Source organism: Schistocerca serialis, chromosome 1 (assembly GCF_023864345.2).
Source record: "Schistocerca serialis cubense isolate TAMUIC-IGC-003099 chromosome 1, iqSchSeri2.2, whole genome shotgun sequence".
Classification (NCBI taxonomy): Eukaryota; Metazoa; Arthropoda; class Insecta; order Orthoptera; family Acrididae; genus Schistocerca; species Schistocerca serialis.
Genome location: NC_064638.1, coordinates 84,430,946 through 84,454,696, shown reverse-complemented (window position 1 = coordinate 84,454,696; position 23,751 = coordinate 84,430,946). Strand labels below are relative to the sequence as shown.

Genomic DNA, 23,751 nt, shown 5'->3' with positions numbered 1-23,751 from the left:
TGAGACTTTTTTTGTTGTTGAAATGTCTGGAATGTTATACATCCAGTCTCGTGAGGCCATATGAGGAGCCGCTTGAATAAAAGAAGAAGTGAAGCTGACACACTAGCCACCAATGTGGCATGCAATATGTATTTATTTTATTGCTACCAATGTACTGTGTCGGGGCAATTAGACGTGTCTAAGGCTGTATGTGATATATTTTATTGCGATCAAGACTCAGCCTTTTAGTTGCTTTTCCCCAGAGAGTGACATGCTATGTTATTCAGTTTCCGACTTAACTATAACAGCTATTCTCATCCACAAACGAAAACAGCTTTTGGGTTAACCGCTACAGTTAAAGACAAGGAAAAAATGCTACCCTGCCATGGAATATGATGGCACACACAATGGAAACAAACTCTTTTACTGTTATTTGATAATTCAAAGAAAATTTCTGCTTCCTACTGCTTAGGTAATACAGGCGCGGAGACGACTTCCTGTTACATGGCTATTCGTCAGACTTCAGTACAGGATTTCGAGTATGCCAATCTGAAATTTACAATTTTTTTTAATGTCGCTGCATGACAACTATAGACCTACACGATGCTCTGTTGTTACGTACCTACTGAAAATAATCCTCTAGCCTACAAGAAACATATCTAAGGGGACGTTTACTATATTTTGGTTAAAAAAATCGATATTTTTTAAATTGCGTTTTGGGATCTATACAAGTGTTTAGAATCCATCCCTGAAACGGTTTTTCCGAAAATGGAATGGAAATGTTTTGTTATTCGCGGCTGAACAGAAAAATGCACCTGTCTGAAATCGGCCTTTTTCACGCACCAGTTTTTTTTTCTTTTGGAGGACGCGTTATTGTGCCGGTGCTTGGGAGGAAACACACAAAATTCAAATGAAAGTTTAAACGCGTGTGTTTGGAAATTAGCCCCCTGGTGCGAAAACTGTGGAGATTGCGACTTTCCTGGCGGTGAGCAGCTTCAACGAAGAGTATCCAGCAATTCTGAAGACAATGACAACGATGGACATCACCCTGGGACTCTAATAGACGCAGTTCGCCAAGCATTCGGACGACCACCGGATTCAAGTGGCCGAAAATCGCTTGTCATCGGCCGTAAGAGCGGCTATGGAGCAGCTCAGGATGGCCCAGATCGAGCAGAACGCTCTCTATGAGGAAGAGGAAGGACTAGTTTATGGACCCGTTATAGCAGATTCAACGTAAGTTGCATAATATTGCATTTATATGTAGTCAAAACTTCAAACGCGTTTTTCTCGAAATGACTTTTTTTCGCGCAGTATGGTAACTTGAACACTACTGAACCGCCTGGCATGATTCTTTGTTTCCGACGAAGCTAAGTAAATTGTCTAGGAGTTGTACCACTTTTATTCCGATCCATCAGCTATAAATATTTTTTCTTGGCCGACGAGGTCGAAAAATCGATGAAAAAACCCTATTTTTTTTCAAATGGCCGCCATTTTGTTTTCTATGGTCCAAATAACTTAAGCGAGGTACAACTCCTAAAGAATCTTATATACTTCGCTAACGTCAACTCAATCTTGATTTCGGACGAGCCGGCTGACCTTTGACAGGCCGCGCGTGGAGGTCTACATCGAAATTTTGTTTCGTTCCGACGGCACTTCCCCCTTCTCTCTTCGACATTTCCGGTCGAAAAAATTTCAGTTTGTAGAGGAAATATCAATAAATATTTTGACCAAATTTGACATTGATATCCACAACACATCCCGAGAAAAAAATTCTCAAAGAACATGCTTTTTTCGGGCTAAAGATAGTAAACCTCCCCTTAAGTCGATTCTCTCCACACTGTCACATAGTTGCTGCTAATACTTTACACACAGAAAATAATTATAGAGAATAGTTCCATTCTTCCTTTATTAAGCAGTCCGTAGCACAGAAGGCGTCATCACTGTTTTCCCCTACCTCCACCCCCTGCCTTCCTATCTGATATTTCTGCTCTTCGATGACAGATTTTGCTTTCTTCTCCAGTGTTAGTAGAACAAGTCACGGCGAACAGACACGCGCATGCGTTAATGATGACTGTCAGCTGAAGATAGAGAACAGGTCATATCTGATGCTCTTTTCCTACTGGTATTAATCACTCAGAATATATAAGTATTTGGACCAGGATGTCAGTTAAATGATATACTTTCTACGTGATAAAGTTACAGAAAGGCATAACTATGTTTACAGCATTTGTAGGTGTAGAAGAAACTTTGACTATGTTGACATACTTTATTCTAAATTCTGAAATTATCAGGGATAAAATACAAAGAGAAAAAGGTTATCTACAATTTATACAGAAACCATAAACGATGGATATGAAAATCAGGCAGTAATTGAAAATAGAATGAGATAAGGCTGTAGCCTATCCCCATGTTAATCAAACTGTATGTTAAGCAAGCAATAAGTGAAGCCGAAAAATGGTTCAAATGGCTCTGAGCACTATGGGACTCAACTGCTGTGGTCATAAGTCCCCTAGAACTTAGAACTACTTAAACCTAACTAACCTAAGGACAGCACACAACACCCAGCCATCACGAGGCAGAGAAAATCCCTGACCCCGCCGGGAATCGAACCCGGGAACCCGGGCGTGGGAAGTGAGAACGCTACCGCACGACCACGAGATGCGGGCAAGTGAAGCCGAAGAGAAATGTTGAAAATGAATAACGTTCAGTGACAAGAAGCAAAAAGGTGAGAAAACTGGACAAGAAAAGAATCGAAGCACTTGAGATGTGGCACTACAGAAAGACGTTGAAAATTTGGTGGACTGAAATTTAAGAAATGAGGAGGTTCTTCCCAGAATCGGCGAGGAGAACCACTGTCAGTAAACATTGAGAAGAAGAAGGGACAATATGATATCACATGTGTTAAGACTTGGTACGTAAGGGAGGTTGGAGGGTAAAAACTGTACAGGAGGACAGAGATTGGAATGTGCACAACAAATAATTTAGGGTACTGGGTGCAAGTGCTACTGTGATACGTAGAGAGTATGTAGCACAGGAGAGGAGTGTGTGGCGAGCGGCATTAAGCCAGTCAGAAGACTGATGAAACAACCAAGTTTGCCGATCACCTTGTAATTCCGTCAGAGATAGCACAAGGCTTGGAAAATCCGTTGAACGGAATAGATAGTGTCTTGAAAAGAGATTATAAGATGAACATCAACAAAACTAAGCCAAGATTAATGGAATGTAGTCGAATTACATCAGCCTGCTGTGAGGAAATTAAATCAGGAAATAAGACACTGAAAGCAAAAGATGTATTTTGCTTTTTAAGCAGAAAAATAATTGACGGTATATGAAGACCTGAAGAGATAAAACGCAGATTTTCATCGACGCAACACAATTAATATGTCACTTTTTCTAGACTCTGTAATTAGCACCCATTGCGACTCCGAAATTTGACATTTAATTCAAAGGTGCCCATCACCTACGTCTGTAATAGGCAAAAGTGGGTAGTTCTCCGACGCCACTCCGGGCTCGATGACGCTTCAAACAGCAAGGCGTCGATACATGTCAAAGAAAGGACTGATTTCAGAAGTTCACATGACGTCTAAGATGGGTTAATGAGGTCATATTTGCATCAAACTTCACTATAATTCTGCCCAACGCCACTGTGGACGTGTCAGACGATGGGAAGGTCGTCACACCTGCTTTTACCCTCATATCGCCCCTTTTCTCTACGCCTCTGCGACTCAGGGCAGAACCGAGACGCGAAGCATTGAAATCACCCACTTTTCTTATGAGTGGCCAAGAGAAACGTTTCAGACAGCGCCACTGACAATCGACACGAAAAGGCCTCATGAGGTGGGCATAAAGGACGACAATGAAACCATCCCTTCCCTTGAGGCGTTGCTTCCCATACATTTCGTGATCCAAAACGACAGCACACAGTGCGGTGAGAGGCCCGCATCTCGTGGTCGTGCGGTAGCGTTCTCGCTTCCCACGCCCGGGTTCCCGGGTTCGATTCCCGGCGGGGTCAGGGATTTTCTCTGCCTCGTGATGGCTGGGTGTTGTGTGCTGTCCTTAGGTTAGTTAGGTTTAATTAGTTCTAAGTTCTAGGGGACTGATGACCGTAGATGTTAAGTCCCATAGTGCTCAGAGCCAGTGCGGTGAGCAATGCAATCGTGTTCTTGAGAAGCTTTGACACTGCTGACACACCTAGGCCGTTTCAATCCTTCTCTAAGGGCATTCTGGGACTGCAACGTCACTGAACGTGATTGTACACTTTTAGAGTGTAGCGTGACCTCAATTTTTGCTGTAGTGTACAGGGCATAACCATTAGGGACCGTTCAAAACCTTTCGATGAAATCTGAAAGTGATCCAAAGCTTTGTGAGCGCTGCTGTTTCGTGCCATGTGGATGAATAAAACGGCAAAGGATCCCTCTAAGACTCCCCAGTTCTCAACACTCCCAGTGACAACCGCGTACCTTTGATGGACACTTTATAGTTGTTCCTGTACAGAGAAAGCCATTCACTGAATCCTAGGCGCAGGCGTGACGGCAATCCCTTTCGACAGCTCTTGGATTTTGCAGGGGCCAGTTCAGCGAGGTAGCACCACTCAGCTGAGGTGTGTCGGAAGGAATCAACGAATGGCTGTCTTTGTACAGAAACATTTATACAGAGTCCAGCAAAGGTGCAAGTAACACCGAGCGTGTTGCCGAACTTGATGGGGGAGGGGGGGCTTAGAGGGTCCTTCTGCGTTTTATTCACGCACGTATCAACGCCGCGAACCTCCTCCCCCTCACCACATTATCACGCCACAGAAGGGCGCCAAATACGAATACTAGAGGACACGAACACCCTTCCTGCTTCGATTCATGTTCAGATTTCGTCGAATGGTTTCAAAAGATCCCTAGTGGTTTCACGCTGTACAACAGAGAAAGAGCTACGCTTGATCTACGCTCGAAAGGTTATGATCGTGTTTATGGTGTTGCAGGCCCACAATGTCGTTAGACAAAGGTTGTATCGGCCGGGAGTTGTCAGCAGTGCCAAAGGTTGTCAAGAACGTCTTCCTGCTGCACATCGCACTGTGAACTGTCGTTTTCGGCCGGGAAATGTGTGGGAATCAACTTCCCAGGCTAGGAGGCGATTTCATTGTGGTCTTTTATGCCACCCCCCTGAGGCCTTTTCGTATCGGTTCTGAGCTGGGGTGTGTCTGAAATTTTCCCCTCGGCCACTCACAATAAAACCGTGTTATTTCAACGCTGAGCGTCGCGTTCTAACCTTTATCGCAGATGAGTCAAAAGATGGGGTAAAATTTGGGTACGAGGGGCTGTGACGACCTTGCCATCGTGTGACACGTTCACGGTGACATTGGGCAGACTCGTAGTGAAGTTTGGTTTCAATGTCACATTATTAACCCACCTTACACGTCACATGAACTTCTGATCTCTGGCATTTTTTTTCGCATTTGTTGACAACTAGCTCTCTGATGCGTCGTCGAGGCTGAGGGAAGTTGCAGGGAGCCACGCTTTTCCACTTTTACAGAGGAATGTTGTAGGCACCTTTGAGCCAAACTTCAAACTTGTGTGTCGCAATGGGAGACAGTTACGAGGTCTTAAAGTTTGACCCTTTATTTGCTTTGCGCAATGTGTTATAAATTTAAGTGTTAGAAAGTCTTTCTGAAAGTTTGTGGTTGGGGTGTAGCCTTGTACGGAAGTGAAACGTGGACCACAAATGTTTCAAATAAGAAGAGATAGAAGCCATTCAAATGTGGTGCCTCAGGGAAGTGCTAGAGATGAGGTGGATAGACCGGATAATTAATGAGAGCGTACTGATTCGAACGAGGGAGACGAGACATTTATTGCCCAAGTTGACGAAAAGAAGGCAGTGAGTGACAGGATCCTGAGGTGGTAAGTGTGAGGGTTAAAAGTTGTAGCGAGAAAGCATGTTTTGACTGAAGTAAGCAGGTGTTATAGGTTGCAGCAGGTATGTAGATGAAAGGTCTTGCTCAGGATGACTTTCAATCGTCAGACTAACGATGTATACTGACACTTCGCTTTGATGCTATCAAAGAGCAGTTCGTAGGGACGCCACGGAAAGCATATCCATTCTATTTTCTTGCACTGTCAATGACTAAAGGTGCTAAGACAAATAGAAGCCTAATAGAAGCCTCAAGGTGAAGTTTACTTACCAGTGGGAACACTGTCAGCAACGGGAAGAGCTATTTTCTGTACGTAGGTGTCCAGGGTGAGCTCCGACTGCAGGGTGAAGACGGCCACGTCGTTGATTGCAACGTTCCTGTGAACACAGATCTTATTCATTGTTCCTGCAACTCTATTTTTTGTCTCTACACATGTCGCTGAACTACTGATCTGTAAGCATTAAACTAACGCCTATGAAATAATACGAGGTACGAAAACAAATATACTTAACTTCATAACGGCGAGAAGAGGATAGTAGAGTCTCAAAATAATCCATTGCTGTTCATCTGTATCCATAAGCTAAGATTTATTGCACGAAAAGGCATTGCACCAAGATGACACTGAATTACAATATGCTACACAGTGGTGGGACACAAAGGAAAGTGTGCTATACACGGCACATCAGAAGGAGACCCCTAGTATGGGCAGAATTCGTCGGTACTGTGGGTCAGACACCGTGTTGTGCGAGTCTGAGACATATTAGAGATGGAGAAAGAAGATGGCACAACGACCGTATGTGAATGCTACAGCAAAAATGGCTGGTTATAGACAGGCCAGAATCAACGTGGTACGCTATCGGCCGAGAGACTAATTCTGAAAGTGTATCCACTTCCACTATTGACCTCAAGAGAATGCCTGTCACCGGTGGGAAGTGTTTTCTAAACCGTGTTCTTTGCCTAATCCACGGTACAGCTGGTGGGGAGACGTGCATTGTATGTTGTACATCACACTCTGTACTGTCGTTCTGCATGGCACGAATAAAGGCCATCACACACGGTAAATGTTACATACAGCCGATGGCCGGTTCCCCGAAACACACTGTCATAATCAGTGCGTTATATTGTTGACAGGGCCCCATGAGATGCACACATTATTGTCATGCTCCGTATTGTTTCGTGGTTATCGATCCCATTACTTAGGCATGTGGGCTTTCTGATGCCAGAGCAACTGCTTGAGATACCGGCGACAATACGCATATTCGTAATACGCATATTCGTAATAACGAGCAAACTGTTGTTGTTGTTGTTGTGGTCTTCAGTTCTGAGACTGGTTTGATGCAGCTCTCCATGCTACTCTATCCTGTGCAAGCTTTTTCATCTCCCAGTACCTACTGCAACCTACATCCTTCTGAATCTGCTTAGTGTATTCATCTCTTGGTCTCCCTCTACGATTTTTACCCTCCACGCTGCCCTCCAATACTAAATTGGTGATCCCTTGATGCCTCAGAACATGTCCTACCAACCGATCCCTTCTTCTGGTCAAGTTGCGCCACAAACTTCTCTTCTCCCCAATCCTATTCAATACTTCCTCATTAGTTATGTGATAAACTGTTGTTAAGTCAGTATTATTCTAAGGCGTGTCCAAGTGCCTCCAAACTGTCGAGTAACGGGACGAACCAGTTTTCTGGACTACAGCAGTCTTTCAAGATACACCGGTCAATCTCCGTTCTCTCTTAGTCTTTTGTTGGTCCCCTCTTGCAGACTCCTTTCCTACTTTAACAGATCCTGTCATTTCTAGAGAAGATACAATTTTTTGTAACTGAATTATATGCTGTTATTTATAAGTGAATATTAAATCGCCCAAAATGAATCACCAGAAATGAGTGGATTTTACATAGCAAATAACCAGCTATATAACAGAAATGATTAAACGTAAAATGTAATAAAAATATTAGAAGTGAACCACACATTGTGGGAAGATACCTTATATGTACATTACAGATGCTTCAATTTTTATCTGAGGAGAGGCATTGTTTTGGCTAATGTAATGATTCAAATTTCAGCTGTGTTCAGCTCTGGACGGTCGGCCGCTGGGGCCAAGCGGTTCTAGGCGCTTCAGCCCGAAACCGCACGACCGCTACGGTTGCAGGTTCGAATCCTGCCTCGGGCATGGATGTGTGTGATGTCCTTAGGTTCGTTAGGTTTAATTAGTTCTAAGTTCTAGGGGACTGACGACCTCAGATGTTAAGTCCCATAGTGCTCAGAGCCATTTGAACCAGCTCTGGACGAGCACCACAAAGTAGCAGCCGACTGACGGAATCCCAACCATTTTAAACCTCTTCAAAAGGCCAAGTATCACGTTAATGTGCAGGTCAGAGAACAGGTCACGCACTCTATAGAGGAGTAGTCTTTAACCTCCTATGTGACTTGTGGATGTGCATTTGTTATTCACCACAACTGCGAGAACCCATCGAAAGAAGCTCAGCAATTTAAACTTTTCAAATTCCCTCATATTGCGAGTGCAACACGAAGGAATTGGAATCACCCGTGATACTCAATGAACCTGTTGGCAATCATGACAACGTAACTGTTCGTCCAGTACAAAGTTGAATAATGTACATCGCTACAAAATGATGATTGTTACGTATATTATGAGGAGTATGGAAGGAATTATCGTTTTTATGAACGAAAGTGAAGGTGAGTTTTTTAATGCATTTATTTCTAGTGTTCACTACATTGTTGGGTGACAGTCATAATAATTGCTCCATGATGATCATGTGGTAGCAAGATTGATCAACAATATAAATAACTGTAAGTAGGCTGTTTTATGTTGGTAACATCACGTAGCGCTCTGTATGAAAATCACTGACTGCTGTGTGCAGTCTATGGCTGATTTGCGTAGTTGGGATATTTGCTATTGTATTGTTGGGCAGTTGGATGTGAACAGCGCGTAGCGTTGCACAGTTGGAGGTGAGCCGACAGCAGTGGTGGATGTGGGGAGAGAGATGGCAGAACTTTGAGAGCGGACGATCTGGACGTGTGTCCGTCAGAAAAAGGAAATTTGTAAGACTGGATGTCATGAACTGATATATATATATATATATATATGATGACTTTTGAACACTATTACGCTGGCAGTATTGGCGCTCGCTTTATTGCAGTAGTTCGAGTAACGAAGATTTTTGTGAGGTAAGTGTTTCGTGAAAGGTATAGGTTATTGTTAGTCAGGCCCATTCTTTTGTAGGGATTACTGAAAGTCAGATTGCGTTGCGCTAAAAATATTGTGTGTCAGTTTATTGATGATCAGAATAAGGAAAGAGAGAAATGTCTGAGTACGTTCAGTTTTGCTCAACTGTTTGAAAATCAAATAACGTAAGAGCTTTACCAGCACAGTCATTTATAATTTTCCAAAGGGGACGTTTCATAATTACTATAGAACGTTCCATCAATATTTTCATTCATGTAGGAAATTGTTCTATCAAGAAGCGATGGAAGAATCCACTAATGTAAGGTTGCCTTAGTGACAAACTAGCCATACTGTAGTGCAAAACAGAATAATAACATTCCTTTTAACTCAAAATGGTATGAAACCTTTATCCCCAAACCATTAATAGTGACACATGAATTGCAAAAGTTATTTAGAAACGAAGCTATAAACTTGTATAGTTACCACGAGCTCCAGCAGATTCTAGTTTACTTTCACTATAAAAGAATTATATTTTAATAAGAAGAAGCCATGGGCCTCAGCTTATGCCAAATAAAAGGCACCATCTTGTGATGCATCCTTACCCCCAAGGCTTGTAATCAGGGTGCAGGATCTGGTCTGCCACTTCGATCGTCTGCTCGGTCCCTTCGTCGGCACTTAAATCGTGTTCTCCGGCTACTGCCTGTAAAGTGTAAATACAGGATGTACAATAAAATCGCAAGGTTGTCATATCAACTAATGTAAGTAGCTCCTTATAAAGATCTGACTGTTCATCACGCTGTTTCATATAGCTTCAGACACAAATTTCGTCATGTGAACTGAAGATGTGATATTATTATTGCATTCAGTAACAATCGAGTGCACAGCATCGTATATAATTAATAATGGTAGAATCATCAGACTCTTCGTATCCAACAAAAATATGAAGCACTCTTACTTATTAAGTGAGCCCACCCATCTTAATTCACAAAAATCTGAACCCAAAACGTGGTTTGTTGTGGTAGTAACAACCATTGTAGGAAATTAAACCAAAAAAAGCAAAATTTAAGTATGATGTAATCATTACAAAAACCGTGTTGTTCTTAAAAAATGACTGCCAGACGTTGTCATCAATTTATGACAACAAACTGAATACATTATTATATCACGCAAACACACATTCGACAGGCGTTGTAGTAGTAGTAGTAGTAGTAGTAGTAGTAGCTTTATTCATCCATAGATCTCTTTTTACAAGGATATAGGACATGTCAAAGTATTTAGAAGTTTAGATCAATTTAAAATAAGCTAATTCGTATACATATATATTTACAGACTTCTAGTAAGAGACAGTCATTAGATTTACTCCTGGTATACAATACTTTTTTTACAAATAACTTATTAAATAATTTAACGGCACACTGTTCACTCATATCTCACTATCAGTCACTGCACACACTATACACACATTGTTCCATAACACTTCACTCGCTACACACACACACACACACATTTGGCCCGGTTACGAATTGATCACTGCCGGTTCAGCCATCGCCATCTGCTGACGGCTGCGCCGGCGCCGTTCTGCCCATGTGGGCAGTTGCTGACGGTACGCCACATTTTAACGTCCTGTCCGAATTTTAATACACTGCGCGTTGATCTTGGCCTGCCATGTACTCTGGATGCCATTTTAGCGGATGACCCAGGAGCAGCTGGTCGCGTTCTTCGTTTTATCCACTTGACAAACCTGTCTAAGGACATTTGATTATGCTGTTTTCTTTTAATCTCTTGCCTGTCAATATGTCTTTTATAGTGTTGTCCCTTTTAGTTGCTGTTTTAACCTTGTGCCTCGCGGTGCATTCATAACTTAGTCTGGGCGCTAATGACCATTGCAGTTGTGCGCCCTAAAACCACAAAAAACACACACACACACACACACACACACACACACACACTGGTGATCTCCCATTTGCTATCCTGAAAAACTGAGACAGCATCCCTCCATAATGAGTGAGATGTTGTGCTCAGAAACAGGAAGAGGTGTTAGTATTGTGCTACACGTAGCTTGGGGGTAAGTAGTTCTAGAAAGGAAAAAGAAGGGAAAAAACATAAAGTGAAGATGTCATGTTGGATGTTTTACAATTATTATTATTATTATTATTATTATTTATTTGTATAACTTTTTTTATCAAACCCCTACTCTGTTTTATACGGAAGCGTCTTACAGAATGAAGCAGGCAACTTTTAACAATTTATGGTGTTTCTTCTGGATCTCAGTGAATATAATTTACTTGCGATTTAAGAGCGCCAAGGTAAAACCTGTAATGCAATATAGTTGTTGTAAATTATCATATTCTATGGTACACACGTTTGTCATCTCAAATACATTTTTGTGATAACTCCTTCTTTCCATTGAAACAAAACAGTACAATACCGCGGAATTTTGCGAAAATGTGCCGGCTATTGATTGATAAAAAAATTTTATGGGGTGTTGATAATTTTTATTTTGGAAATGTTTACTTACAAATGAATGAAAAACAGGTTTTGTGCCATACGCGTTTCGCCTTTATTCCTTGCAACGCATCTTTAGTGGCCTGGAATATGTACATTTTTTTTTGTTTATACTATTCAGTTTACGTTTTGGAGATTGTACGTGTATATGAAGATTGTAAGCAGTTCTAGCACTTTTTGCATTCTTATGATGAGGTAATAATTTAAATTTCTGCTTGCAGATTTCGTGGATGTTGGTCTACATGTTGTGTTTTTTTTCGTACTTGTAGCTGTTCTGCATCTTGTAACTCCCGTTTGAAATTTTGTTTTCAGACATTCGTTTTGATGTTTTGTTTTGCTTGGTGTTACGAACTACTGTATATTATTGCCAACTATTGAATGTGTTTTTGTGATATCTGCGATCTCTCTCTCTCTCTGTGCCCGGGTCCCCGGGTTCGATTCCCGGCGGGGTCAGGGATTTTCTCTGCCTCATGATGACTGGATGTTGTGTGCTGTCCTTAGGTTAGTTAGGTTTAAGTAGTTCTAAGTTCTAGGGGACTGATGACCATAGATGTTAAGTCCCATAGTGCTCAGAGCCATTTGAACCATCTCTCTCTCTCTCTCTCTCTCTCTCTCTCTCTCTCTCTGTGTGTGTGTGTGTGTGTGTGTGTGTGTGTGTGTGTGTGTGTGTGTACGTAGCTGAGGACGACATTACTGCAACAGTTGAAAATGATTCTGTTTTATTTGGTCATAACAACACTGACGCTGCTGAAGTATATTACGGAATCGCTAGGTTGAAAATATCTATTAGGCGTTTTTTTCTGTTGAATCAAGGATTCATTCAAGTTCGAAGTCTCAACGAAATAATACCTACTTGAAGATGAAGCAAAGAAGAGCACAGGTAAATAAAAGCTTTGATAATCAAGAACAGATTCTAGCTTACTTTCAAAGTTACTCTGCATTGAAGTAACTGTTAATAAATCTTATCAGACTGTCTCCGTTTAATATTAAATGAAGTGAAAGAAATAAAGACAGAAAGAAGTCCATACGTCTAAGATCATAAAATTTAGCTCATATCCTGTTAGTGAAACGTTAAAGATTTATGATCTTCGTCTTGTGTGGTGTAAGTTTTGCACAAAATTTGCTCATGTAGATCCTTTTTGGAAAAAGAAAGATAGGTTCATGGTATACGACCTGGTGTTCCCTGGTATACGCTTCTGTCATGTCACAGGTGATCTTGTTGCCGACTGAAGGAAATCCCTTTGCGCTATTAGCCCTGCTCGCTAGTATAGCCTCTACATGATGTGGCCGTAAAACAGTTCGTGTTCTCCCTTTCAATTCAGTAGTTGCTGTTTCATCTACTTCTATCTATGTCTACATGACTGCTCTTGCAATTCACAGTTAAGTGCCTGACAGAGGGTTCATCGACCCACCTTCAAGCTAATTCTCTCCCGATCCACTCTCGAACAGCGCGCGGGATCTGATTTCTCTTATTTTATTACAATGAAAGCTTCCAGCTATGTACGTATGCCCCAACGAAATATTTTCGGTTTAGAAGGATTACGTTGATGATCGAAATTTCTTGAATATCCCCCCCGCAACGAAAAATACACTCCTGGAAATTGAAATAAGAACACCGTGAATTCATTGTCCCAGGAAGGGGAAACTTTATTGACACATTCCTGGGGTCAGATACATCACATGATCACACTGACAGAACCACAGGCACATAGACACAGGCAACAGAGCATGCACAATGTCGGCACTAGTACAGTGTATATCCACCTTTCGCAGCAATGCAGGCTGCTATTCTCCCATGGAGACGATCGTAGAGATGCTGGATGTAGTCCTGTGGAACGGCTTGCCATGCCATTTCCACCTGGCGCCTCAGTTGGACCAGCGTTCGTGCTGGACGTGCAGACCGCGTGAGACGACGCTTCATCCAGTCCCAAACATGCTCAATGGGGGACAGATCGGGAGATCTTGCTGGCCAGGGTAGTTGACTTACACCTTCTAGAGCACGTTGGGTGGCACGGGATACATGCGGACGTGCATTGTCCTGTTGGAACAGCAAGTTCCCTTGCCGGTCTAGGAATGGTAGAACGATGGGTTCGATGACGGTTTGGATGTACCGTGCACTATTCAGCGTCCCCTCGACCATCACCAGTGGTGTACGGCCAGTGTAGGAGATCGCTCCCCACACCATGATGCCGGGTGTTGGCCCTGTGTGCCTCGGTCGTATGCAGTCCTGATTGTGGCGCTCACCTGCACGGCGCCAAACACGCATACGACCATCATTGGCACCAAGGCAGAAGCGACTCTCATCGCTGAAGACGACACGTCTCCATTCGTCCCTCCATTCTCGCCTGTCGCGACACCACTGGAGGCGGGCTGCACGATGTTGGGGCGTGAGCGGAAGACGGCCTAACGGTGTGCGGGACCGTAGCCCAGCATCATGGAGACGGTTGCGAATGGTCCTCGCCGATACCCCAGGAGCAACAGTGTCCCTAATTTGCTGGGAAGTGGCGGTGCAGTCCCCTACGGCACTGCGTAGGATTCTACGGTCTTGGCGTGCATCCGTGCGTCGCTGCGGTCCGGTCCCAGGTCGACGGGCACGTGCACCTTCCGCCGACCACTGGCGACAACATCGATGTACTGTGGAGACCTCACGCCCCACGTGTTGAGCAATTCGGCGGTACGTCCACCCGGCCTCCCGCATGCCCACTATACGCCCTCGCTCAAAGTCCGTCAACTGCACATACGGTTCACGTCCACGCTGTCGCGGCATGCTACCAGTGTTAAAGACTGCGATGGAGCTCCGTATGCCACGGCAAACTGGCTGACACTGACGGCGGCGGTGCACAAATGCTGCGCAGCTAGCGCCATTCGACGGCCAACACCGCGGTTCCTGGTGTGTCCGCTGTGCCGTGCGTGTGATCATTGCTTGTACAGCCCTCTCGCAGTGTCTGGAGCAAGTATGGTGGGTCTGACACACCGGTGTCAATGTGTTCTTTTTTCCATTTCCAGGAGTGTACATTTATTTCAATGACTGGTACCCCAATTCGCGTATCATTTCTGTGGCACTCTCTCCCCTGTTTCGCGATAACACAATCTGAGCTGTCCTTCTTTGAATTTAGTCGATGTCCCCCGTCAATCCTATCTGATGTGGACTCCACACCTTGAAGCAATACTCCAGAAGAGGGTGGACAAGTGTAATGTATACAGTCTCCTTCGTATACCTGTTGTATGTTCTAAGTGTCCTCGCCACAAATCGTAGTCTTTGGTTAACTTTCCCCACAATGTTATCTATGTACAATGTTATCTATGTAATCGTTGTAATTTAAGTTATTCGTAATTGCAGTCCTGAAGTATTCGGTTGAATTCACGTCCTTTATATTTGTGTGATTTACTGCGTAACCGAAATTTAGCACATTCCTTTTACTTCTAATTTGGATTACTTTACAGTTTTCATTATTCAGAGATAATTGCCACATTTCGCAAAATATAGATATCTTGTCTAAATAATTTTGCGATTGGATTTGATCATCGGATGACTTTACAAGGTGGTAAATGACAGCATCATCTGCAAACAATCTAATATGGCTGCTCAGATTGTCTCCTAAATCTGTTATATAGATAATGAACAGCAGAAGGCCTATAACACTACCTTGGGGAACGTAAGATATCACTATCGTTTTATTCTATGAATTTCCAGCAATTACTACGAACTGTGCCGTTTCTGACAGGAAATTATTAATCCAGTCGCACTACTGGCCGACAGTTCATAGGCACGCAATCTGATTAGAAGTCGCTTGTTACAAATGGGGTAGAAAGCCGTCTGTAAATCTAAAAATTCCGAATAAATTGGAGATCCCCTGTCGATAGCACTCATTACTTAGTGTAAATAAATGTCTAGTAGCTTTTCACTAGAAGGATATTTTCTTAATCCGTGTTGTCTATTTGTCAATAAATAATTTTCTTCGAGGGAATTCACAAAGTTCGAACACAGTATATGTTCCAAAATCCTGTTGCAAATCGACGTTAGTTAAATCGGTCTGTAATTCTGTGGATTACTCTTATTTCCTTTATTGAGTATTGGTGTGATCCGTTCAGTCTTTAGGTACGTATTTTTCGTGAGCGAGGGGTTGCATACATGTATGACTCCTACGTACGGAACTATTGTATTAGCTACTCTGGAAGGAACCGAACTGCTATAAAATTTGGGACAGAGGCCTTCCCTTTATTAAGCTGCTTCGTTACACCGAGGCTATCTCCCTCAATAAGTTACTCATGTGTACTTCACATACGACTAGAATCTCTTTGGATTTTCTGCCAGATTTAGAAACAGAGTTTCGTTGTGAAGACCATTAAAAGTATTTCGCATTGAAATCTGCGCTAAGTGTCCAGCTGTAGTGAAACATCGCAGATCCTGGAGATTTGGCGTTCTTTTAAACATGACATCCTTTTTCGTTGTTTCTGCAGCTACATTCTGACATGTTTTGTGTATCATGGGGATGAGTACCATCTCTTATTGATTTATTTGGTGTGTATCTATCGACTGCCGTCAACACAGTGTATTTCAATGTAAACCACTTCTGGTCTACGCTTACATTGTTTGGAAGGAGTGGAGAGTGTCTCTTAGGAAGATGCCAGGGGAAGTTTTATCTGATTTTTTAAATAGGTATATTTTGCATTTCTTTTTGTTGGATTTGAATGTTGCAGTATTCAGTCTTGAGTGATAAATCCTGTCTCTATGGCTTCCTTTCTTCCAATGTTGCTTCATGGTACTAAGACACGGATTCTTCATAATAAAGATTTTTGACATGCGACGTCATGCGGTTTGCAGTAGGGTTTTGGAGCATATACTGTATTCAATCATTATGAATCACCTCGAAGGGAACGATCTATTGATACGTAATCAGCATGGTTTCATAAAACATCGTTCTTGTGAAACGCACAAAGTAATGGTCGCTATCGACAGGGGATCTCATGTTGATTCCGTATTTCTAGATTTCCGGAAAGCTTTTGACGCCGTTCCTCACAAGCGACTTCTAATCAAGCTGTGGGCCTATGGGGTATCGTCTCAGTTGTGCGACTGGATTCGTGATTTCCTGTCAGGAAGGTCGCAGTTCGTAGTAATAGACGGCAAATCATCGAGTAAAACTGAAGTGATATCAGGTGTTCCCCAGAGAAGTGTCCTGGGACCTCTGCTGTTCCTGATCTATATAAATGACCTGGGTGATAATCTGAGCAGTTCTCTTAGGTTGTTCGCAGACGATGCTGTAATTTACCGTCTAGTAAGGTCATCCGAAGACCAGTATCAGTTGCAAAGCGATTTAGAAAAGATTGCTGTATGGTGTGGCAGGTGGCAGTTGACGCTAAATAACGAAAAGTGTGAGGTGATCCACATGAGTTCCAAAAGAAATCCGTTGGAATTCGATTACTCGATAAATAGTACAATTCTCAAGGCTGTCAATTCAACTAAGTACCTGGGTGTTAAAATTACTATCAACTTCAGTTGGAAAGACCACATAGATAATATTGTGGGGAAGGCGAGCCAAAGGTTGCGTTTCATTGGCAGGACACTTAGAAGATGCAACAAGTCCACTAAAGAGACAGCTTACACTACACTCGTTCGTCCTCTGTTAGAATATTGCTGCGCGGTGTGGGATCCTTACCAAGTGGGATTGACGGAGGACATCGAAAGGGTGCAAAAAAGGGCAGCTCGTTTTGTATTATCACGTAATAGGGGAGAGAGTGTGGCAGATATGATACGATAGTTGGGATGGAAGTCATTAAAGCAATGACGTTTTTCGTCTCGGCGAGATCTATTTACGAAATTTCAGTCACCAACTTTCTCTTCCGAATGCGAAAATATTTTGTTGAGCCCAACCTACATAGGTAAGAATTTTCATAAAAATAAAATAAGAGAAATCAGAGCTCGAACAGAGAGTTTGAGGTGTTCGTTTTTCCCGCGCGCTGTTTGGGAGTGGAATGGTAGAGAGATAGTATGATTGTGGTTCGATGAACCCTCTGCCAAGCACTTAAATCTGAATTGCAGAGTAGTCATGTAGATGTAGATGGGATTAGTGCCATGAACCTATGGACAATATTGGTTCGTGTTTAACTGGTCCTCAAGATAAATTCCTGTATCTTACACATATAAAAGAGTACTAGGTGTCCATCACATTTATTAAAGAATATAGAAAAATCCTTCTCCCGAGTAGACGTTCTTTGTACGAGAGGAAGCGTGAGAGTTCACATACGTTGTTGAGACGTTATCAGATAAGTAACAAGGTCACAGATTAAGCGGACGAAACAACGCAGGGAAAGACAGAGAGAAGTGCACAGGTGTCTCCTACGAGATTAAGGAACTGTGAAGTAAAACCACTCATTATTAGAAATGTTGTAGCATCTGTACCAACATTAGTGTGCCAGTAACTTATCATGTTTTGCATCGTTTTCAGTACCTATCCGCATTGGTGGATGTCAGAGACATCACGCTTACGGCGAGAAATTACTTTTCTTTTAGAGTCCCGATTGTCTCTCGCCGCGAAATCCAATAGAGTTGGTTAACACTAATTCAGTTACTTACGTCTGCGATGGGTAATTTAGAACATTTGATAAATGAGAAAACAGGGACTGGGGATGTGCGTGTTCAGCAAAGTTTGTTTAGCGGTCAAGCACCGACTACTGTAGAGTGTACACAGCAAGATTATTCTTATAACGATATCGAATCAAGTAGTATATCACGTGGCAGTGATTACTTTGGAACAGGGGCAATACACTGATTCTGCAGCGTGTTTCTTACAGGAGTCTCAACTGAAGACAGAAAAAAATTCCTTTCCACAGAGAGTTTCTTGGAAACCGTTTTATTTTTCAGCTGCGTCGAGTCTGGGCTGAACTCCCGAGTACTGATAGGTACTTAAGGAAAAAAACATAAGCACAAAAATAAAACTAGAGGTAGTGTTAGGCATTGTTATTACTGGATGCAGTTTGAGTATCACGCCTTACTTTGCTCAGCTAGGAGAATCTTCACATTTCAGAAAGCACTCCCGCTCAACATAAAACTTTTGACAGTCGTATCATCACCGATCCACAATAAACTGTACTAAACCAACTCTATTCAGACCTACCTGTCGGAGCGCTATTGGTGAGTGAACTGGGGTAGAGGAAGCTATGGGCAGTCTACTACTAAATATTAACATTACTACTTAACCATTTTACTTTTCTGGTGGACTAAACAATATTTTAATCACAATTATTTACTAAATAGGGCTATACTGCCCTCTTAACTTTAACGAGAGATAACTGCAGTCAGTTGTACATTGTTTATTTGATCTACGTGCCATATGGCAGAAATACATGTGAGTTGGAATTATAAAAGTATTAACCCAATACTTTTACTGTCACTCGAAAGTTAAAAGTAAATGCTTCAATAGAAGTTAGATCACCATCACATTACATGCCAGGATAGAAAGAAGGATCCTTTATTGTATGATTATATGATAGCGGAACAAACACTGGTAGCAGTTACTTCTGTAAAATATCTGGGAGTATGCGTGCGGAACGATTTGAAGTGGAATGATCATATAAAATTAATTGTTGGTAAGGCTTGCGGAGTATAAATGTAGATGTAGATGTAGACTAACTGCAGAATATAAGATCAAATAACTATGGCACATTAAAGTGAAATATGTTTGGAATTACTCCCATTCGTCTGCGTTCCGACTTCACTCTTCAACGGGACACGTATACATCAACTACATGCAAGCTGGTTGTATATAAACATGGTCCATGAAACCTCAGTAGTTAACCATACATATTATAAAAATGGATATATGTAGGTATTTATGTGTACATGTACATATGTGTGTGCCACATCTCCTCCTAAACCACCGGACGATTTCAACTTAACTTCGTACACAATCGCGTACTGGATGCAACGAAACAACCCCACAAAATGACAAAAAGAGAAAAGTTAATCTCTTACTACATTTTCGCTGTTTCTTCTTTACTACTAACCGTATTCATGATGTATTTTACAGACAGTATTCACATATGCCACTGAGTGTACCAGAAATATTATATCATTGTACGACATAGTTCAGGAGATATGACGTCATAGACGCTGGGACAAGTGAAAATCTGCCTCACCAAGCAATACGTTTAAATTTGATGCTTCGTTGTTACTAAGTCTATTTACAACACTTGACAGACGTAACTACAAAAATATGTCATTGTACGACACACAGTTCAGGAGATATGACATCACTCTCTGGAATGCCTGAAAAACAACCGCATCATGCATGACGTTTTCATCTGTTGCTTCTTTACAACTAACTCTGTTCGCATCATATTTCATATTTCATAGGCAGAACCCGCATATGCCGCTGAATACACCCAGAAAATATATTATGGTAGGATACCGTTCAGGATATATGACATCAAATTCTGAGATGCCGTATAATGCATGGCGTTTTAATTTATTAGTTCTTTATTGCTAGCTCTATTCACAACACACACTGCAGACAGCAGCTACATGTACGACTGAGCTGGATGAACCTCCAAAATTTTATCATCGTAGAGCACAGAGTTGAGAAGATACGGCGCCATAAATATTGAGCTGCGTCGTAATGAAATTGCAGGGAGAAATTGACTAGAGATACAGGTGAAATGCGTGTACAAATACTTGAGAAATATGTTAAATGTATGCGAAGTCTATCTGCCATGTGTGTATGCGTGCAAAGCCAAGGTTATAAACCTGATTTTAAACTATGGAACAATTTCAAACTAATTTGGTATCAAAATTAGCTACGATCTGGAAATAAATACTGTGGGTTTAAGAACCATCACCCTCCTACTGGGAATGGAATGACATCGTGGAGAGTAGAAGGGCGGGGAGGGGGGGGGAGGAAATGGATACAGATAGAGGGAAAGAGGAAATGGGCAGAGAAAGAAAAGAGGAAGAGATGTACAGAGAGAGGAGAGAGGATTAGATGAGCAGCAAGAGGGGAGAGAAGAAGATGGAGAGGAGTGAGGAGGAGCAAACAGAGTGAGGAGAAGGAAATGAAGAGAGAAAGGGAGATGAGAAAATGTACAAAGAGAAGAAGAAGAGGAGGAGGAGGAGGAGGAGATGGGATTAGAAGGGCGAGGAGTAGGTGGACAGAGTGGGAAGGAGCAGATGGGCAGAGGGGGAGCAGCAGATAGACAGAGGGGGGGGGGAGGGGGAGAATGACAGAGAGAGGGGCACGACGAGATGGACAGACAATGAGGGGGGCAGACAGAGTGGGGGAGGGTGGAAGAAGTGGACAGAGAGGGGGTAAAAGAAGGAGAAGGACTAATAGATGAGTAGATACATAAATACATAGAGGAGCAACCCTGGGAACTCAGCTAGTAATATTATATAAATGATATCTTGGTTATTTCTGTCAAATACGTAAATTAAGTGTGCATTTTGCCAGGGGTGCATTCCCACCATTTATTGAGACATCTTAAAGGTGTGCAATACATATACGTATTGACCTACATGCAGCACTTTTAACTGAGAATACATGTTGTACCAACCTCGACACTCACTTGCTCAGTACATACGTTTTATTACATCGTATGTGGAGGCGTTGTTCGCAATGTGAATACTAATCTGCTGATAAAGTAGTTGTTCTGCCTTCAGCATTACGAAAAGCTTCCAGTGTGCAACGAATTGCATGTTAGGACCAGTCTGCGGATCTTGAGCTTTTTACTGAGGATATTTGTCGGCACAGCACACAAACTGCACCATGTTATTACGATTGGTTTTCTGTGGCGTTGCTTAAGTGTAGAATGCATTTATCCAATGTCTATGGCCACACACATATATGTACACACACACACACAAAATTCTCGACTGTCTGGTCCATGACATCCATTCCTTTACTCACCACATAGTATCCCAACAAACCGGACTGGGTACAGTGTCCAGCTGTGAGGACGGCTTTGGTGCTGATTATCGAGCCACCACATGTGTGAGAAGATATGCCCAGCACCACCCACTGCAGCGATACTTGGTACGGAAACTGCCCTGCAAAGGTACGTCAGTGTTCATTGAAGATTAATCGGCGGCGACAGCCTCAGTTGCTCTTGTAGATGTAAGTAATCATTTTAGAGCCACAGTTTGTTAGACAAGAGTTAAAATACATGAATATGTTCGAAAAAAAGGCTAACTGTAATTACCACCTGACGAACTATTGAGCCCAGCACTGCGATACCGTAGGATATAGATAGATAATGACTTCTCTTGGATCATCTGCCTTCTGAAATGGCCCACCACTTCATCTCCTGTGCCATCCTCTTCATCTCGGAGCAACACTTGCATCCAAAGCCCTCAATTATCTGTCGGATATATTCTAATCTCTGTAGCCCTCTACAGTTTTTACGCCCTACAGCTCCCTCTAGCATCATGGAAGTTATTCCCTGATGCCTTAAAGTACGTCCTATCACAGAATTATTCTTCTTGTCAGTGTTTTCTACGTGCTTCTCTCCTTGTCGATTATGTGGAGAATCTCCCCATTTCGTATGTCATCAGGACGCCTAAATTTCAACATTCTTGTACAGCACCACATCTCAAAGACCAGTTCATTTCTTTTCAGGTTTTTCCGCAGTCCGTCATTCACTTCCGTACAAAGCCGTGCTCCAAACGCTTAGAAATTTCTTCCTCACATTGAGGCCGATAGTTGATGCTAGCGAGCTCCTTTTAGACTCTTTGCAGGTGTTACTCTGCTTTTTATGCCCCCTTGATTCGCCCTCCATAAGTTTAGTTGCAGAATTCCCTCAGTTTGATTACTTCGTGTTCCTCAGTTTTGATATTAAGTTTGTCACCAGTTTCGTTTCTGCTACTTGCTATTTCTATACGCTCTCTTCTCGGCGTTTAACAATGGAACTCCCCTTGGACTCATAAGCTTGATGTCATTGCTTTTAATTTCACGAAATATTGCATTGTTGATTATCCCTTCCGACGACCATTTCTTTTTGAATGTCTTCTCGGTTTTCCTGCTGCCATTTCGCCTTGGTGCCTCTCCAGCTCAGTATTCTTCATTACTTCAGATTGATTCCTCCGGGCCGGCCGAAGTGACCGTGCGGTTCTAGGCGCTGCAGTCTGGAACCGCGAGACCGCTACGGTCGCAGGTTCGAATCCTGCCTCGGGCATGGATGTGTGTGATGTCCTTAGGTTAGTTAGGTTTAACTAGTTCTAAGTTCTAGGGGACTAATGACCTCAGCAGTTGAGTCCCATAGTGCTCAGAGCCATTTGAACCATTTGATTCCTCCGGACAATTCTCACGAACTTCACCTGCTCTTCGTCACAAATCTGAGTCTATATCGACTACTGGGCACGTCTTATAATCAAATATGTGATTTAGGATTCTCTGTCTGACCATGGTGAAATCCATCCGCAACTGTACAGCGTCTCCAATCATTCTTCAAATATGCCTCCCTCCCTTAAGATTTCTAAACAGTGTATTCGACGTTACTAGCTGAATTTTACTTCAGAACTTAATTAGTATTTCTCCTCGCTTATTCCTGGTAACCACCCCATATTCATTCGTAACTTTATTTTATATTTCTTCTCCTAAAAATGGCTAAGATTGTTACATTTAAATCTTCATTTACATACTTAATTACACGTTCAATATCCTTGTATGCTTTCTGTATGTCTTCATCTTCTGCTTGTTACGTCATCAAGTATACCTGAGCTGTTGTCGTTGGCGTTGATTTGTTGTCGAGTTTGCTGAGAATAAGCCTACTACTAAACTATTCACAGTGGTCACTCTCTTTCTACCTTCATGTTCGTAACGAATCCAATCCCGTTAAAATATTTTCTGCTGCCATGACCATATATGTGAATCAGTATATATCTTCTTTCCATATCACTTAACTGACCCCCACTATATTCACATTGAGCCTTTGCATTTCCGTTTTCAGATTTACTAGTTTTCCTGTCAAGTTCAAACTTCTGACATTCCACTCTCCGATTTACAGAATGTTACCTTTCCATTCGTTTTCCAATCTCTCTTCTCATGGTTAACTTCTCCCCGATCCACCTCGTAAAATGTTACCCTTCTGTTCGTAATTCAATCTTTGTTCTCGTGGATATCTCCTCCTTAGTAGTCCACTCCTAGAAATCAGAATCGGGGACTAATCCGGAAATGTTTGCCAATGGTGACATCAT

The 23,751-nt window shown here is 42.3% G+C and overlaps 1 protein-coding gene across 1 annotated transcript in view; it reads right to left on the bottom strand.

The window, feature by feature from the left end:
* The window catches only part of LOC126481986 (trypsin-1-like), a 68,222-nt gene that overhangs the window by 26,012 nt on the left and 18,459 nt on the right, over positions 1-23,751 (bottom strand). Inside the window, exons 3-5 of the mRNA XM_050106327.1 lie at positions 21,467-21,606; positions 9,665-9,762; positions 6,146-6,252 (exon numbers count right to left, since the gene is read on the bottom strand). Of these exons, the coding sequence (XP_049962284.1) occupies positions 6,146-6,252; positions 9,665-9,762; positions 21,467-21,606 (345 nt within the window). The remainder of the gene's footprint in view (positions 1-6,145; positions 6,253-9,664; positions 9,763-21,466; positions 21,607-23,751) is intronic.